Raw genomic sequence first — 18961 nt, 5'->3', positions numbered from 1 at the left:
AATGGAAGCAAAGCTGGACCAAGGCAAGGCTTTGCAGTCTGATACAGCGGACATATGAAATAGCGAATATTGGGGAGCGTATTTTTCATGCTGCGAAGACTACACCGTGAAGTTTTATGTTTAATCGCAATTGATAAGTATATAATACGAGTACCCCTTCCGGAACAAACATTATACCATGGTGGCATTCTTGGATATAGAAGGCGCCATTAACAATGTTAGTACAGATGCCATCCAACGGGCGTTGATGGACTCAGAGGTGGACAATTGCATCAGTAATCATCAAAGCTAATATGGGTAATATCAGCATAACCAAGAAGGTCCACAGGGGCATTCCACAGGGGGGAGTATTGTCTCCACTTCTTTGGTTATGCGTTATTAGCAAAGTCTTAACAAAACTTAATAGAGGTGGGGTAAAAGCGGTGGCGTACGCTGATGATGGGGTGTTAATGGCGTCAGGACTGTGTCCTAATACGATCAGTGGGATCATCCAAAGGGCGTTAGGCGAGCTTAACTCTTGGGCCACAGGTTGTGGCCTAGGCTTAAACCCGCGTAAAACAGAACTTATGCTTTTCACCACCAGATATAAGATACCAACTTTTACCCTACCAAATATTAACGGACAAACTCTCTCACTATCAGCCAGCGCTAAGTACTTAATAGTAATTCTGGACTCCAAACTAAGCTGGAAATTAAATGTTGAGAAACGGGTAAGGAAGGCTTCGAAGAAGATGGGGTCTTCAACCTATGCATACATCATGACTGTATAAGGCGGTTATACGACCTATTTTATCGCATGGTTCGGTAGTTTGGTGGAAAGCTCTAGGGAGAGAGTACAATACGAAATTACTCGGCAGAATACAAAGATCAGCCTGTGCAATAACGGTCGGTGCAATCAGATCATGTCCTAGATAGGCTCTCAATGCACTGACACACGTTATTCCAATAGACCTACATATTAAGAAGACAGCAACCATGAGTGCATTTAGGTTAAATGAAGCGGGTCGCTGGAGAGAAAAAACTTATGGTCATGCGAGTCTATTATTGCGACAAGTTCAGTTAATCTCGGTGAGAACTGACTACATCGTCCCGACGGTAACTTTCAATAGGAATTTTGTCGCTCTCTTTCCATTTAAGGAAGAATGGGATAAGGGATTCTCTCTAAACAATATCGACACTACAGTCTATACAGATGGCAGTAAAATGGGCTGCGGTGTTGGAGGTGGTATATATTCTCACAAACTTGGAATTGAAAAATCTGTGCGTCTTCCTAATACCAGCAGTGTCTTCCAGGCGGAAGTACTGGCAATTGGGGAAGCCTGTAGGCTACTAATCAGAGATTTCTCTTTTAAGGGCAATATCGCTATTCTTTCGGATAGCCAAGCCGCAATCCAAGCGCTGGACGCGACTAGAACAACCTCTAAAGTGGTGGAGCAAAGTAGGAATAGCCTCACCAATTTGAGTGAAAACCATAGAGTAACCTTGATTTGGGTCCCGGGACACCGGAACATAGAAGGTAACGAAAAAGCTGATGAACTGGCAAGCGGGGGATCTGCCATGAATAGCGCTCTTGCAGTACCAGTATTCACTCCACTAGGTGCGGTCAAGAATGCAATTTCCCAAAAATACCTCTAAATCGCAGATTGTAGATGGAAAGCCCAGACGAAATGCAAAATTAGCAGAACTTTATGGCCCACCTACAACCTCAAGCAATCGTTGACATTAATAAACATGAAACGACGGGACACCTGCAGACTTACGGCAGTCATAACTGGCTTCTGGTCCATCGGAGAACAAGCCGCCAAAATGGGCATCCCTCACAACACATACTGTCATAGTTGTAAACAACCGGAGGAAAAAGAAACAATCTTCCATTTCCTCTGTGAATGCCCTGCCCTATGGAAGGACAGAATGTTAACCCTGGGCAAACCGCTGTTCGAGAGTCTCGAACAACTGTCTGTCTTAGACGCCAACAACCTAATAAGGTTCTTAAACCGCACAAACTGGATATAGTCATACTGTAAAAAAACGTTAAGCAAGTTGGTAACGAGGATGTGGCAACAAAATGGTGCGGAAGCGCTAGTTGGATTCTGGAAGAATCACCACTTTAACCAACCAACCAACCCCTTCCGGTAAAAGAAAACGATGACTGGCTCCGTTCCGATATCAAACTCGTGCCTAGCCAACTCAAACTAACTTTTGCCCAAATGAAAGTTCAGCCTCCATGAACAAACCTCCGCTATCGGACTGAGACTAATCAGCTTTGCCAGGAGGCGTAATGTAGGGGTCTGTACCACCAGATATCAGCATAAGAAAATCAATCAAGCATTCTGACTACCAGCTAATTGATATTTGTAACGTTTCAGACTAGCGTGCGGCCGAAGAACTGATATATACCGCAAACACCTTGCAAAGACACAATCGCCCTTCGACCATAACTTTAGTTCTTAGAGAGCGACACAAGCGATATAAACTGAAGAGGAAATAGAATTTAAAACACTGATCAGCAGAAAGAATTACCACAAATTCGAGAGTAGGTAATAGTTGATAAACCACTTTTCCACCTTACTAAATGGTGTATAATACGCCTTTCGAGGACTTTGACGCCGAAATTTACATTATGTTACGCGACTATAAAGTACATATTGCACTAGCTCAGCTTAAGAACAACAAAGCAGCGGGAACTGATGCCCTACATATCGAGCTATTCAAGCACTTCGAGGAGGAACCGGTAAGATATGTGCACCAACTCCTAACCAGTATTTATTTGAAGGACTAAAGACCACCGCCAATTAACTGATCGGATCTTAGCAGTGTTGCTTTAGAGCTGGTGAATATACGAACGGTAGATATTCACAAGACTTCAAATCCTGCAAAATGCCGTTCCTCAAAACAGCACGAAAAAATTATTGCCTATATTCACAAAACTTAAATTGTCAAATTGGTGCTTGCACCTTTTATTGGGTGCTTGGCCGAGCTGCTCCTCCTATTTATGGCGTGCGACTTGATGTTTTTCATAAATGGAGGGACCCACAGTTTTGCGCCTCCTCCGAACGGCAGATGAGACGGACTAAATGGGAAGAGCATCTGAAGTCCTGCAACTTCACCTCTGGTGTGAGCAAGCTCTGGTCCACCGTAAGGTCTCTGTCGAATCCGACGAAGCACAACGACAAGGTGGATATCACCTTCAACGGTCGTACTTCGCCGGATCTGAAGAGATGCGCGAGCTACTTTAGCCGGCAATTTATTCTGTATCCTCCGGCCGACAGATCCAAACGTTGTACTACCAGACGGGTGCACAAACTGACACACAACAGTGCACCGCTTGCTTTCTCCAGCGACGAGGTTCAGAGGGCCATCAAACTCATGATACCATCTAAAGCCCTGACGGATTAAACATGCTGATGCTGAAAAAGCTGGGTCCACTGTCTATGGCCACTCTCATCCTGATAAGTGGAAATTAGGGAGAGTGGTGCCACTACTAAAGCCAGGGAAACCCGCCAACCAAGGGGAGCCTTATCATCCGATAACTCTCCTTTCCCCAGTAGTGAAGACCCTTGAAACCATTCTACTCCCACTCTTTACAGAACACCTGACCCCAGCCACACACCAGCATGGTTTCCGAAGAGTGCACAGCACCACCACAGCACTCACCGTCATTAACACCCAGGTAAACCGCGGACTCAAATAAAACCACCCCTGCGAGAGGACTGTCCTAGTAGCGTTGGACTTACAAAAGTCATTCGACACAGTCAGCCATGCCACGCTACTAGATGACATTTTACAGTCGACACTCCCGCCAGGGCTGAAGAGGTGGACCGCGAACTACTTGAGTGGTCATCACTCGTCGGTGATATTTCGAGACCAAACGTCTAAACAGAGAAAAATAAAGCAAGGAGTACCGCAGGGTGATGTCCTTTCACCTTTGCTTTTCATTTCTATATTTCGAAACTCCCCCAGCCACCAGAGGGAGTCTCCCTGGTCTCACACGCCGACGACTGTACGATAATGGCGTCGGGCAATGACATTGCTGGCCTATACACCAAACTAAACGACTACCTCGCCCGCCTTCTCGCAACTTCAGGTACACATCGATGATACCCCAATACCGACGGTCAACAACCCCAGAATATTGGGAGTCACCTTTGACAGCTTAGTCTCCTCAGCGCATACAACCGCTATTGCAACGGTTGCCGGCAGCACTTGGGGCAAAGACAAAGCAATGTTGCTGTCGACTTTCAAGGCAATAGGCCGACCGGTTCTTAACTATGCTGCGCCTGTCTGGTCGCCTGGAACCAGTGATACGCAGTGGACGAAGCTCCAAAATACTGCAATAAGGACCGTGACAGGATGTCTTCTGATCTCCCCCATACAACACCTGCATGACGAGGCTCATATGCTACCTGTGAAGGAGCATAACAAACTGCTCAGCAAGCAGTTTCTGCTAGGGTGTCACCGTAGGCCTCACCCATGCAGACACCTGCTTGAGCCTGAGCCACCTCCCTGGCACATCCGGAGGCACTTCCTAAATTACGTGGACGAGATCCTAGACAAAACAGACAGACCACTCCAGGATCGGACAGGGTACAAACAGGCCATAAACGACATTCATCGGGAGACCCTTACCACCTTCTTAAGCTCCCGACCTCCTAATGCCGTTATCGGAGTCCAACCACCACCAATTGCAGACGAAGAGCTCCAACTTCCCCGAGAGTCCCGCGTAACCTTGGCACAATTACGTTCTGGACACTGTAGCAGGTTAAACTCCTACCTATCCAGAATCGACCCCGACATACTAAACATTTGTCCGGCATGTGAAGGCACCCCGCACGACACTAACCACCTTTTCACATGCCCCATCAAACCCACTCATCTAACACCTCTCTTCCTCTGGACTAAACCCGTCGAAACAGCTAGTTTCCTGGGCCTACCGTTAGATGAGCTAGACGAAGGCGGCCGATGAATACACTACACTGACAGGGCAAAGGTACTGCTACAACAACAACAACAACGGCAGATGAGACATTTTGAGAGACAGACATTTTTTCATGACAGAAATACATTGGAGATTTGCCATTGTCTGTCGGCCGAAGAGCAACCGCTATAAGAAATATCTTTTTTATCACTTGATGTTTCGTGTCCCGAGTTTCGAGGCTGTGCACTTCGAACCCTTTCGGCTGCGTCGACCACAAAACCTTTACCGCATACAAAATAACTTTGAGAGATGCCAACTCGTTTGAACTGAGAGGAAGATGCAAAACCGCGTATATTTTTTATGCCATTTCTTTCATCTGATGCTGCAAAGATAATCAAGTTGCAGAACTGAATCGTTCAGGCACCATCTTAACATATATTCGATTTGTTTCTAATCAGCTGAGACGAAAAATAAACGACTACTTTTTCTATACTATTTATTCTCTTTATCAGTGACATACAAATTCATATTATAAACTATACGTATGTAAGTAATTCAGAAATGCTACCTTATAACTGTAGACGGCTTATAGTAGACAGATAAATTAATTATGCAGTAGTTTGGTTGCCATTTGAAATTATTATGTGGCCCAAGCACTGTTTCTTTTTTGTTTCTTGCTTTTAATTGAAAATTAGTTTAAAAAACAAAACGTGATTGTGTTTTCACCACTGCTTCTTTGATAATTTTGTTACGCAATGTGGAAATGAACGATGTGGCTAATTTAAATAGCATTAGTTACAGTAACACACGCATGACATAAATTAGAAATTCAATATTTTGCATAAAAAAGTATCCACAAAAACTTAAATTGAGCATTAAATTATAATTATACTTGTTTGCATTTTATATTGTATTTGCAAATTTTAATCTAGGCATTTAATTATGTAGTATAGTAATGCAATTATTGCGCGAAACTTCCATTTAATGTAAACTGCTTGGTTGATCTTTATTTAATGACGGAAAAATATCGTAACGCTTGGTTCGATATTCGACAGCAATCGGATAGTAAATTAGTGGCGCTGGGATGCTACTGAAGGCAGCGGAAATATTAAATTTTGTACATCTCATTCAAAACAATTACATAAATATGTCTATAACGAACCAATTTATTTAATTGCAGCTGATTTTTGGAATGTGCGCTTGGCACAAATCAGCAACCATTTCAGGTTTATTCAAAACATGTATGGACATTTGTATATTTTTTCGTTCATCTATCACACACCAGATTTCTAATAGGCTGCTTTTACCAACGTTCGAATATATTTTCAATTAGATCTTATTCTTTCCCATTACTGCAACAATTCGCCACGCACAATTTCTAATATCATTTTGTGACGGAAATACTCCATGTGCTGTTGCGAAAATGTTATTTCACGGTTTCGTGTTATATACTCGGCAAACATACAGCTGAATACACCACAATCACTGCCATTCATTTGTCGCGGTACCTCTCGCACCGACTCAATTTCAAAGCTGCTGGTGTCGTAGGGTTGCTTTCGCTTATCCAACGATTCATCCTTAAGATATTGCTCGAGTGCTTTCAGTACACTAGGATTTGGTGTGCCCATTGAGTCATAGTATTTGATAGTGCGATTCTTTAGATGTATAATAGCCATACACCAATGCACACCGCCAACATGCACCGGCACCGGAATTATATCTTTGGCGAATATGTTCACTTTGCGTGTCCATCGCTTTACGCCGCTGTGGCCAGCCGATAACAAGCGTGGCACAAAGAAGGTGTTCATTGCATAGACAGTGGGTAAGCCGTGCGACTCATGCCGTGTCTCACCACGCTCGGTGAGCAGGTTCATATAGAAGTTAATAACTTCATCATTGAGCCAGTTATGCCCGAGCAGAGTGTGTATATCCCGGCGAGTAATGTTTAAATTGAATTTGGAAACAAGAACCTGTGTAATAAAATTATATGATTATTATTGCTTTGCAAATTCTTATTGCACGTTATACCTGATCGGGTGGTCCTACAATTGCCTCTTTTATTCGAGCTTGATATTCTGGTGTTAGTTCTATAAATTCAGGCTCTTCCTCGATCTCGGGTTCTGGGAAATCATCAATAACTAGCAAATCAGGGTCAACGATTTGAATTTTGCGTAGACGTTCATGCATTTCCAATTCAGCTGCTCGTCTTTCGGATGTCAACTTCTCCACCCTAAGCCGAAAAAATGAATTTTCAATTCAAAATTAGTTTCCTATCACCACCCCATCAATGCAATAAACTTACACATTCACCGTATCATTGACCTCTTGCAGACGATTCTTCTTCTTTTCATTCCATTTCGATTGCAATGCCTCCAGCCAATTAGCTTTCAAATGTGGTGAAGTATTGAAGCGTTCTTGCAACGTATTAACTGGTTCAACGTAGGGTCTATAGAATACAAAAGTTGCAAACAAATTAATATCAATTTGAAATCGGTTTCAAGCAAAGGACTTACAGGCGTGTAACACACTTTTTCTTATCTTTTATGCCTGAAGAAGTGTCACAACCGTTTTGCTCTTTTAACTTTGTGCATGCCGAAACCACTTGTCTTTCATCGTCATCCAAATCGATTATTTCACTTATCTCATCCTCATCATCGATAATAACGGTTGGTAGACCCTTACGCACTGGACGCTGTTGCTTTACACTTACGAATGTTACATCCTCATTATTCTCCTCATCATCGTCATCCAAATTGATGGTGGACGAGAGCGGTGGTCTTTTCAGTGCGCGTGCATAGCTACTTTGTAGATTAAGTGTCTTTCGTTGATTAGTTAACGGTTTCTGGTTGCTGCTGTTGGCATGCAGGGCACCACGACGTTGTGGCACATCGAAACTGAATGATGGTTTTGCTAAGGAACGCACATTCGAGCCCTCTGACGCACCATAGAGACAAGGTACCACCTGCTCCAGTAGCTGTTGATACTTTTCATGCTCTTCGGTTTCTTTCTCTTGTGTTAGGATGGAACGCGCATTAGTAGACCACATATTAGAGCGAATATTTCCAAAAATGTTCAGTCCACAATTGGAACCAGCTGAAATACAGATACAAATAGTATATTAGTCAGTATTTAATGTACATACATCTGTACAATTCTCAAATACTTACATGTTGCTCCCGAAGATGAGAGTGAACTGCCCGAACGTCTGCCCAAGACGTGCCCACCACTGCTGGGCATTTGTAAGTTCTGTCGCAAGACATCAGAGTAGGATAAAGGTTTACGTTTTGTTAAATCAACTTCAGGCAGAAGTGATGTCGCTAGAATGCTGCCAGTGCGTGGCTCAATAAGTGGAGGTGGCGGTTTCGAAACCGTCGTCCTGGCAGTCTCACTCTCACGCATGATGGGAATATTAAACATGCGCGGTACTTTTTTAACAGCACGTCCATCACTCAAGCCAGACCCACTTGCACCTCCAACGCCAAAACCTTTTACCAACTGCGGTTCATCATCATCGGAAAATTCTATATCAGCGTAGGATGTGTTCTTTACCAAACGATGTGTCACCGAAGGCGCGGTAAACATGGACTTACGGTACTTCGGTTTTTCTATCAAAGGTAAAATGAAAAATAAACCAAATAAGTATTCCCCTGTAAGAGTTTGCAGGCCACGGAAATTAACTAACCAATGGAGTGTAAAGACTTGCGTTGTGTCATCTCTACTGAATGCTTTGAAGCGGAGCTAGGTGACTTGCATGCCAACATTTGCTTCTCGTGCTTAGGAAACGTAGAGATCACATCAAAGTCGCCTGCAAACGGCAGGAGATTCAATCAATATATTTAAATACTAAACAGAAATGAAATATTTACCATCATCCAGTTTGTGGGTTATGATTTTAGGAAAACGATTGTGTACTTTTTTGTATTTTATTGGATGTGGATTGACATCTGTGGTAAAGTTCCCCGATCTGAAAAAAAATGTTTTTTGTACGGCAAAAAAAAAGTAACTCAATTTCAGTTAATTTTAGCTGAAAATAAATATTTCTCAGGCAACTGGCAATACCTTTTACGAGATTCTTCTCCTTGTGTATTGTCTGTGGAATCCGAGTGTAAATTCAACAGACGACGTATTCTGTTGAATATATCGATACCCATCTGTGAGTTGTTTACACGGCCCGGTATATTTTCCGGCTGGGTATAGTACTCGTATTCTATATATGCTTCTTCTTCTTCGTTTTCCTCCGATTTTCGGTTCCCGTTCAAGTGACTATGATCCGCTAAATCTATACCGCCTTCAGTCAAATAATAATTGCTCGTTATACTTTCTGCACTGTCACTGCGCTCTAACTGAAGCGGTAAGTAACCATTCAGTAATCGTTTGCGTGATGGTTGCGGTGGTATCAGTTCTAGTGGCGGTAATTCCAAATTAGGTAGCCAAGTTTTAATTGGTATAGCTGCCGGTACTGGACGTAAGGGGCGCGTACGAGATTGGTGAGGTTCACTGTTCAGCTGCCGACGGTGGCCAAAGACCTAAATATATTAAGGTTTTATTTTCTAAATACAATACAACACAAATTATGGTCATTTACACTTACTGGATTGGATAATTTATTTTGGCTATTTTTTCGCTGGCTAGGTGCTGGTTGCACAAAATACTCGTAATTGTCTTCCTCGTCTTCTATTTGTATTACAATTTTGTCAGCGTCAGGCGTTTGGCTTTTTCCCTCAGCCTTTCCTTCGGTTTCTTGTGTTGCTTCGTTGGATTCCCTACTGATTCTTTCCTCTTGATCATTCACAATATCGATTAGTTCATAATTTTCTTCCTCTTCCCCCACCTCTTCATATGGTATATTATCGATTCCGTTGAGTTTTGGCGGCACAGCGTTACGGTTTATTACGCCTAACGGAGACACTTTTTTCCTAGCTAAGTAACTTTTTGTATCCGGATCGGCGCTGTTATGGAACTTGGTTTTAGCAGCGGATCCCAAACGGAGTAGATTTAAGCGTCCGGTGTAACCGGCGTAGGCAGCGTTAGCAATTTCAGCTTGCGCCTGCGATTGCAGTTGTGTGGAAGCGGTCTCTTCAACGTCGCGTACATGCGCCAGAATTGAGTTGGCGTCACTGGCGGGAATATGATTCTTCAAGAAAAATTGCAGATTATCTTCCAAAGGTGTATGTTCAATGTACATCATCAAACTGAACGCGAATGTTATGCGCCGTATTGGAACTCAAAATCTCTATAGCCATTTACGGAAGACCACCCGAACAAGACAATTTCTCTTGATGCTCACGCCTTCACTATTGATGCATGATATTTGATATTAATGCAGCTGCAACGAAATTGAACAAATTTGCTATTCACGATTAATTAAATGCTTTCAAAAATTATTTTATATTTCTTTAGGATGCACTATAAATCGTTTAAATTGAATTTTTCTACGTTTTACAAAAAATTTCACTTTTCGGTTGTGAAAAAAGCCGCCGTTCGCAAAAATTGTGAAAAGTGACACATGGGACTCGGCTTTTTATGGTTGGCAGCGCTGATTGTTTCGCGTTTGTTCCCGCCAGTATTGCCAGAAGTTTTTAGAGAAAAATTTCATACAATAATCACGTTACTTAATTTCTTCAACATGAATGATGGCATACAAGATTAAACCTTCCAAATTCGGTGACGTCATGCCCAAGAATATACACACAAAGCAAAGTAAATTGCCTTTTTGTGAAAAGGAAGAGTAGGAGAAAGGGATAGCAGTTGCGAGGCACAACAAATTATACACACATACACGCTTTCTTCCCAAGGCGTCATCTGCACAAAAACGGAGAAAAAATTCGTATGGAATTATTTTTATTATTCGTACTTTCACAATTTAACACGCGGCAATTAGTTTTCACTAACTTGTTTAGTTTAAATGTTATAAGTTACTTTATTACCAAGTTCACTAAATTCTCACAAACAAGTAATTCCTTTTCCTTTCGTTTGCTTGTTTTGTATTATTATTGTGAATGGTGTCACATATGTCAACATCGCGAGAAATTATAATAGAACATAAGTTCGGCTTCCCAAACAAGTTACTTCATATTTCGCGGTAAGTCTGGCAGTCACAACAAAAAAACTTCTCTTCTCTTTATTTGTTTCTTCACAGCATCGGTCGTCATCGGATGTCAAATGCGAAAAATGTGAAGTAACACTGTAAGTCCATCTGAATGCATTGACCTCACTCTTAAATATTTAAAGGCGAACTCATATAAGTTGACTTTGCTAAAGCAACAACAACGTTAATACGTACATACTTACTTTGCTTTTGCGATTTCGTAGTTTGACTATTTAAAATACAATTATCATATAAACAAACAGTTAAGCCATCAACGAAAAACAGAGCACTTTGACATATTAAATACTTGTCACATTCTTGAGTTTAGTACAAACAAAATTTCTTCTACATATTAAAATAAAAAGCTCAGTGGCATCACTAGTGGCTACTTAGAAATTTTCGTTTTGTGGACAAATAATGCTAGGAATCCTAAAAGTCATTAGTTAGGTTTTCGTTGGAAACAAATATTTATTTATCAAATAGGGTAAGAGATTTACAATTTTTGTAAGAAATGTGCTGACGCGAAACGAAGTAGAAAAATAACTTAATTTATTTCGTTTGGGAAATTTTAACACATGCAACCTTGCTAGGAAATTGTTTTCGGGTGTGGCCGTACTGTTTTTAGCACTCATTTGACATTATCCGTTTGACTCATAAACAAAATATTTCCGTAAAATATTTTTATTAAAGGCTCTAGCACTTTGCAAACACAACTTACGTAAAGCCAGTGAAAAGCCATGCAGTGTGTGTGTGCATGATTCAATAAAAAAAGGTTTGCTCAGTAAGCAGCTTTCTCATTCGCTCTTGACAAATAGGCTCCCTAGCTAGCTATACACGAGCAGACGGTCTGTAGTACCTGTCAAAGTTGTACAGACTATCGTACCGTGGATAGGCGGGTGTGCAGACCAAAATGTTGGTCTGCACTCAAGTCTGCAGAAAATTGAATCGATTAAATTTTTCTGCTCGTTGTTGCTAAATACATGGGGGCATGTGTATAGGGCTCAATGCATACCAAAGCTCATACTTGAGTGAACTTAAACGCGAAAGGTTGTGTGCGCAATGGCTATAATTGATAATCAAGCTTGGCGCGATTTCATTGAAGCCTTTAGAGGCGAAAAAATATTATGGGAAGTAAAAAACGAGAATTACAAAAACAAAGTGCAGCGTGATTAAAATTGGCAGAAGCTGTTCGAAAATTATAAAGAAATTGATTAGCAAGCCATGCGGAATTGCTACAGGAGAGAACTATCGAAAATAAAAAAATCGGAAAGGTCTGGTGCTGGTGTAGAGGACATCTACGAGCCAACTCTTTGGTATTTTTACCAATTAAATTTTCCTCGAGACCAGGAACTTCATGCAAGTGGACGCAGTACGTTAGACGAAAACGAAAATGAAAGCGATGTGAGTAATATTTAGTACCATATGTATTTTATTAACGGTACTCATATTTTATTAACGGTATATACATATACTATATATACGTGTATGTAGAATATTGTATTAATTCTTATACAATGTCATTTTGCCACGGAACTGATCCAACTGTGTTGAAATACTCTTTGTATTTATTGCGAACGGATTTCGCTGCGTTTGTAGAATTTCCTCCTTGAAGCGGTCTTAGGATTGAAAGCCCACAATTATTAAGTGTTTCACTTGGCCTCCCGTTTTCTGCGTTGACGCTATCATTTGTATATTGTGCTCCATTCTTCCGTGTTAAGAAATTATGAATATAACAGCAGGCCAAAACTATTATAGACACCTTATTAGGGCTCAAGTTTATTCTGTTTGCTAGAACACGGAAGCGCCTGCATAAAATCCCAAACGCATTTTCAACTACGCGTCTAGCTCTCGATAACCTGTAATTAAAAATAATCTCATCGCGGCTTAGTTGTGTACGGGAAAACGGTTTTATTAAATTCTCCATAAGGGGAAAAGCATCATCTCCAATAAAGACAAATGGTAGCTTCTCCTGACACATTGGAACGCTTGCAGCTTCGGGAATATGTAGTTGATTGTCATCATATTTTTGCTTAAACTTGCTTTGACCGAAGATTCCAGCGTCAGATGATCCTCCGTTTGCACCAACTTCAACGGCAATGAACTCACACTTCGCATTAACAATTGCCATCATAACAATAGAGTACGATTTCTTATAGTTATAATAATATGAGCCCGTTCCAGGTGGTTTCATTATTTCCACATGTTTGCCATCGATCGCTCCAATGCAGTTGGGAAAGTTCCATAGTGTATTGAAATCATTGGCAATGCATTTCCAGTCGTTTTCAGTTTTTGGAAGCTGAAATAAGAATACAGCTAATTTTAGTTTCATGTTTATTTACAGGCTGATTCTCAGAGTAATACGAAGCGAAAGGGGTCTGAAAAAAATTCGGAGTTTCTTCAAAAGGCCATACAGCATCTGGATGAAACTAAAAATAGACGAACGGCACGAGATGATGCTGACGTATTTGCTGAATCTTGGGCAATTTCATTCAGGAAATTATCGCCAGAGCAACAAATATACCCAAAAAGAGGTATTGACGAGATCTTAGTACATGGACAGTTGGGAAATCTCGATGTTAACTCCGTTAAAATAAATATTACGCAAAGACTTCCAAGGCCCTCCACAATATCTCGCGCGTCGACTCCATGATCATCGTCTATTTCAGATCCTTTTCCTACAGTTCTGACACAAGTACCACAAGTATTTATATAAAAAAACACTATGCCACGAAATGAATGTTCACAGCCAGTGTTCGTGGAATCGCAACAGTACATTGAACCAAACAGCTCCGAAAATTCTGTTTCAGCACAGTCTTTTACCGAATTGTTTACAGACACAAAATATCAGTGAGCTCAGAGCTGGGCCGTAATAATAATTTCACTTCAAAAAAGTGAAATTACGATTATGGTAATCGTAATCGCAGGTGTAATCGCTTACACGCATTAAGGAGCTCTGAGTGAGCTCAAGTTTAACTTTTTGAATTAAATTTTTCTTTTTTTATGAATAGTATTGAACTTTTTTTAATAAATTACCTGAATATAATCTTTCAATGTCTTAATTATAGCTTCACAAGTTTCAATTACAATCCGACTTAGGCTATGTGGGGATATTGCTGTCAAAAATTTTAAGTCCTCGAAGCTTTCACCTGATGACAGAAATCTTAGAGTAGCTGAAAGCCGTTCATGGGGCGTAATCGCGTCTCTCATGAAGGTGTCCTTCTTTTTTATTAAAGGCTCTACCATTTTTAGAAATTCTTGATAATTTTCATTATTCATCCGTACAAAATTTTTAAATTTTTTTTCAGATTTTGTTTCAAGTTCTTTAAGGAGTGGAACGTGTAAATATTTTGCTCGCTCTGTATAAAAATGTTCACTCCAAAAGCGTTGTTAACGTTTTTCCGCTCTTATTGTATTTTCATTTTCAACGCAAACATAAATTGCCATTAGCGCGATTATTTCTTCGTTTTCCGATGACATGATGTTCACTCGGTCAGCACTCACTGCAACTGATGTTTCATAGCGATATGGAAAACATCCTGACATAAAGCTTAAAGCAGGATATGATAGCGCATCTGTTTGGGGCAATGAACGTGAAAGATGGACGTTTTCACAATTTGAGCCCGATGTCTTTTGAAATATTCGTTGGGAAAGTACTTATTAGGTTATGTTAAAAATACATACATACATATGTATGTAACTTACCAACAAGAGCAAACAAAAATCAGGCACCAGAAATATGGAGTTTGATAAAATTATGCTATTGTGAAGTTTTTTTGGTTTCCCCGTTCTTTGTGAAACTGCACAGAGGTACAGAGGAAATGGGCTTCATCAGCTAGGGACTAAGCGTAGCTCTTTTCTCTTGCGTCATTCTAGGAATCCTCTTGCAAAACTTCAAGCGAATTGTTAAACAAGCGAGGCTACGCAGCAACAAATTTAACTCTTTGTGCAGAATTGGCTGAAATAATTATCAAATTGATTAAACAAATTTCTGACAGCAAAAGTTTCCTATGTCCAAATTATGAGATTTCGGTGGCAAGGCCTTTAAGGAACAATCTCATTTTCTGTCCATCTGCTAGGAGGCATGCTATCAGAAGTGCGCCGAAAATCGTTTTTGATGAAAATTTCCGATTTTTCTACGTAAAGCGGCTCACAATCCCAATACGTGCAACATCATTCCATTGGTCCACTTCCATTAAAGCGTTATAAGTACCAAATCTGTAAATTAAAAAGTAGTATTCACAAAAATAGTTATACAATTTTTTTTACATAGCTAGTTTCGCCAGTCATACCTGCACATTGGTACAATCCTTAAACCTTAATCTGCTTTTGACGACGAATAAAACTAAATTACACTTCCTGGCACATTGGGAGTCAATGCCTTAATGACCGACGGTACTTTTGGTTTTTTCTCGTTTCGTGCACAGAAGTTCAAACTAGTGTGGGCGGTTTTTGAATGTAATTTAGTTAGGAGTGACTAAAACTTACGGTCCGTTTGGGCCGAGCTCTACTGCAGCCATCTGGTCTAAGCGCCCATCAGCGTCGACTGCGTTTGAACATCCCGATTTTTCGGTTCACTATAGAATGAATCTTATTGTGCATTGCTCTTGATACTAATCATTTAAGGGGTTAGGGGTAGTCAGAATTTTCAAAAAATCGATTTTTTTTTGTATTTTCTTAAAGTATAATGTTTTAAAAATATTGTGTAAAAATTTGAAGTGAATCCGACAAATACTTTTCAAGTTATTCAACAATTAACAAAGGGCGCTCGGCCGCTCCGGAGCCGATAACAAAACTTTAAATGCGTTTTTCTCAAAACTATGTTTTTCAAACTGGTGAACACTGTAACTTAAAAACCGCTACGTAGATTTCAATAAAATTTATACAGCTTTTGAAAAACATAAAAAACTTGTGCCTGATCGAAGGATTTTTTTTTTCAAAAATTTCGATTTTTTTCTTCTAAAATCTGGAAAAAATTTTCTGAGGCCGCCATTTTGTTCATTTTGAAAAAAAAAGCTTCGATCAGGCACAAGATTATCTATTAATAAAACTAATTTTTCTTGTCCGATTGGTTTTAGATGAATCTGCAAGGACTTGTGATGTTCACCGCAAGGGACTTCTGGAGAAACGGGCTTCACACAAACAGCGATAACTTTTGCAATTATTAATTTCTTTTTTTGAAATTTTGGTGAAGTCAAGTTAAAACATGATGTTTTTATGCTATGTTTTTATTTTTGTTAAATAAATTAATTAAGTAGCAAAAAAAAATTCGTGAAAATCATCATTTTTTCGGGCCTCTGACTACCCCTAACCCCTTAAACACCTTCCACTGAAGACGGCAACGAAGGCGCGGATAAGATGGCCCTTTTTCGTGGTATAAAGAGAAAATTAATGGTTTATTTATTTATTTGAAGAATTCAAGAAAATATAATTTCAGACTGACTACTAAAACTAAAGAATAATGAAATATAGACATAATTGAATTGCAAACTTACATCTAACTAAAATATACAAGATGCCTTTAGAAAAAGCATGTGAAGTAATAGTTGGTTAATTTGATCCTTCTCATTCCGTTGTGGTGAGTAAATAAGGGCACCTAACCTGTTACACCATTTGATATCTGGACCGCTTCCTCACTTAAAAAGGCATTTCAGGCATTAATTCGACCCTCGGTAGTTTCCTTCGGTATTTAGCTGAAAGGAGAAGAATACTAGTGACTTCTCAATTGGCGACCCTGTCCTTTGTACCTCCTAAAGTTTTGTAACTTATCAAAAGTAAACTTTAGTCTCTTGGTAAAATAAAAAATATTAGTTGTAAAAATTATTAAAAGTATGAAAAGCTAGAGGGTTTGATTGAAAAGTAATAGCCTTAATTTTTTAAGCAGTTTTATTAAACCTTTTGGCTTATATAACAACTAATATTCTTCAAAATAGGACCCTTGAGCGCCAATACACCGCTGGTAGCGGTTCTTCCACTGCAGGAAACATTTTTTAAACTCATCCGCCGGAATCGCGCTCAATTCGCTGTCACAGTTTTTTAGATCGCCTCGATGGAGTCGAAAGGCCTCCCCTTCAGCTTTCTTTTCAAGCGCGGGAACAAGAAGAAGTCCGGAGGGGACAGGTTTGGGCGGTAGGGAGGGTGGGGAAGCACCGGAACCCCCATCTTGGCCAATGCAGAGGTGCAGAGGAAGGCGGTGTGTGCCGGTGCATTGCCGTGATGAAGGGTCCAATGGTTGACAAGGTCGGTTTTCCGGTCACGATTTCCCGCACATTGTAATAAATTAAATTTAACTCTTCACTTATCTCACGTAGACTAGCATGACGGTCAATGTTTAAAAATTCACGAACCCGGTTCACATCTTCGTCTGTTTGCGTCGTCGAAGGCCTTCCAGATCGATGTTCGTCTTCGACGTCCTCCCGGCCTAGCTTGAACGACTTGTGCCACCGTTTTACCTGGGCACTGGACTGAGATTGGTCTCCTTAAGCCTCCTTGAGTAGCCCAATGGTTTCGGTACTCGTTTTGTTTAGCTTTACGCAAAATTTGATCGAGTAACGTTGCTCCAACAATCGCTGCATTTTCGCCACTGCAAAATCCTAACACACTTTTAAAACAGCTTTTACGCGCGGAGCGATGTTGACTGCACCGTTGTTGCCAGCGAATTGGGACCTGTTTCTAGTGGAAGGGGAAGGTCCAACGATCATTTTCCCCCACCAGCCGATCCGCTTGAACGCTTGGCAGACGCTGCGCGCGGGAAGGCTCATTAGTTTTCAATCAAACCCTGTACACACACTTGCCAGAAAAAGTATCCATACACAAAGAAATTCAAGCAACATATTAAGAAATTCATTTTAACAAAAAACCTAAAACATTTTAAACTCTTAGAGAAATGTTTAGTTAGTAATTTCTATAAATTTGTTTCTAAGTACATCTTGAAAAATTAAATTTCATAAAACAAAAACAAAACACTTCACTTCAACGAAGCAGAAAAAGTTCCCGTACATATGAAAATATGGATTCCCCGCAGTATGAGGTGGCATATTCATACCCAATAATGGTTTTATTTTAATTTGTAATTGATTTTGCTGTGACTACATTACATTGGAGTTATTTTAAAGTTCTTGTGTACAAGAAATAGCGATGGCCCTCAAAACTAAGGAAATTAGTGTTGGCGAGAGAAAAATTATCCTGAAACTTAGAAATGAAGGCAAATCTTTCCGCGAAATTAGGCAAATTTCATACATAAAATGAGCCGCCCATATGCCAATTTTTCTCAACGATGACAAAAATTTACATATAAGATTGAAGAAATCAAATCGAAGTAGTCAGTACCGGAATTTTTACTGCAGAAATATTTGCCAATACTTGGTGAATCGTGATTAGTTTTGTTCGTCGAGAGAGGACTTTACTGCTCAGTTCCCTACTTAGTCCAAAGTAGCACTTGTTGGCAAGAGAGATTCTACGTTGGATTTCAAGGCTGACATTGTTATCGGTGTTAGTGCTTGTTCCTAAATAATCGAAGTCTTTTACAACCTCGAAATTGTAACTGTCAACAGTGACGTGGCTGCCGATACGTGAGTGCGCCAACTGTTTGTTTGAAGACAGGAGTACTTCGTTTTGTCCTCGTTCACCACCAGACCCATTCGCTTTTCTGTTATGTGTTACTTTACGCATGTAACTACTTCTCTAATCAACTTACTCTCAAACCAGAGTGCGGTTTATTTGGCGGCTACTATACATACATTGAGCCTGTGGATGAAGCCGAAAGTGCCGAACATTTAATATAGTATTGAAGAAATCACTGAAGCTTCTTTGAGCTGTATTCACCTACGGTATTGTTCATAGCAACACAGACCAAAGCCGGAAATTGTTGAACTAATATTTATATGCACTTTTATTTTTAAAATGTTTTGCAAACTTTTCCTCTTGAACACTAAAATTCACATATCGAATAATAATGTTCT

At 40.2% G+C, this 18961-nt stretch overlaps 1 protein-coding gene across 2 annotated transcripts; it reads right to left on the bottom strand.

Annotated features, from left to right (window-relative positions):
• Positions 1 to 5394: 5394 nt before the first annotated feature.
• LOC129237408 (uncharacterized) lies at positions 5395 to 10415 on the bottom strand. 2 transcript variants are annotated; one of them, XM_054872137.1, is made up of 9 exons: positions 9507 to 10414; positions 8975 to 9441; positions 8782 to 8879; positions 8598 to 8720; positions 8083 to 8520; positions 7429 to 8008; positions 7218 to 7361; positions 6944 to 7145; positions 5395 to 6885 (listed from the first exon to the last, which is right to left on the bottom strand). In XM_054872137.1, the coding sequence occupies exons 1-9, from the start codon at positions 10101 to 10103 to the stop codon at positions 6265 to 6267; spliced, it is 3270 nt and encodes a 1089-aa protein (XP_054728112.1). In that variant the 5' UTR covers positions 10104 to 10414; the 3' UTR covers positions 5395 to 6264. The 2 variants fall into 2 exon arrangements, with proteins under 2 accessions (XP_054728112.1, XP_054728114.1); XM_054872139.1 differs by lacking the exon at positions 8598 to 8720 and having other exon boundaries at positions 9507 to 10415.
• Between the last annotated feature and the right edge of the window lie 8546 nt (positions 10416 to 18961).

Source organism: Anastrepha obliqua, chromosome 2, assembly GCF_027943255.1.
Source record: "Anastrepha obliqua isolate idAnaObli1 chromosome 2, idAnaObli1_1.0, whole genome shotgun sequence".
Classification (NCBI taxonomy): Eukaryota; Metazoa; Arthropoda; class Insecta; order Diptera; family Tephritidae; genus Anastrepha; species Anastrepha obliqua.
The sequence above is the reverse complement of the archived record's forward strand: the minus strand, read 5'-3'. Positions and strand labels throughout refer to the sequence as shown.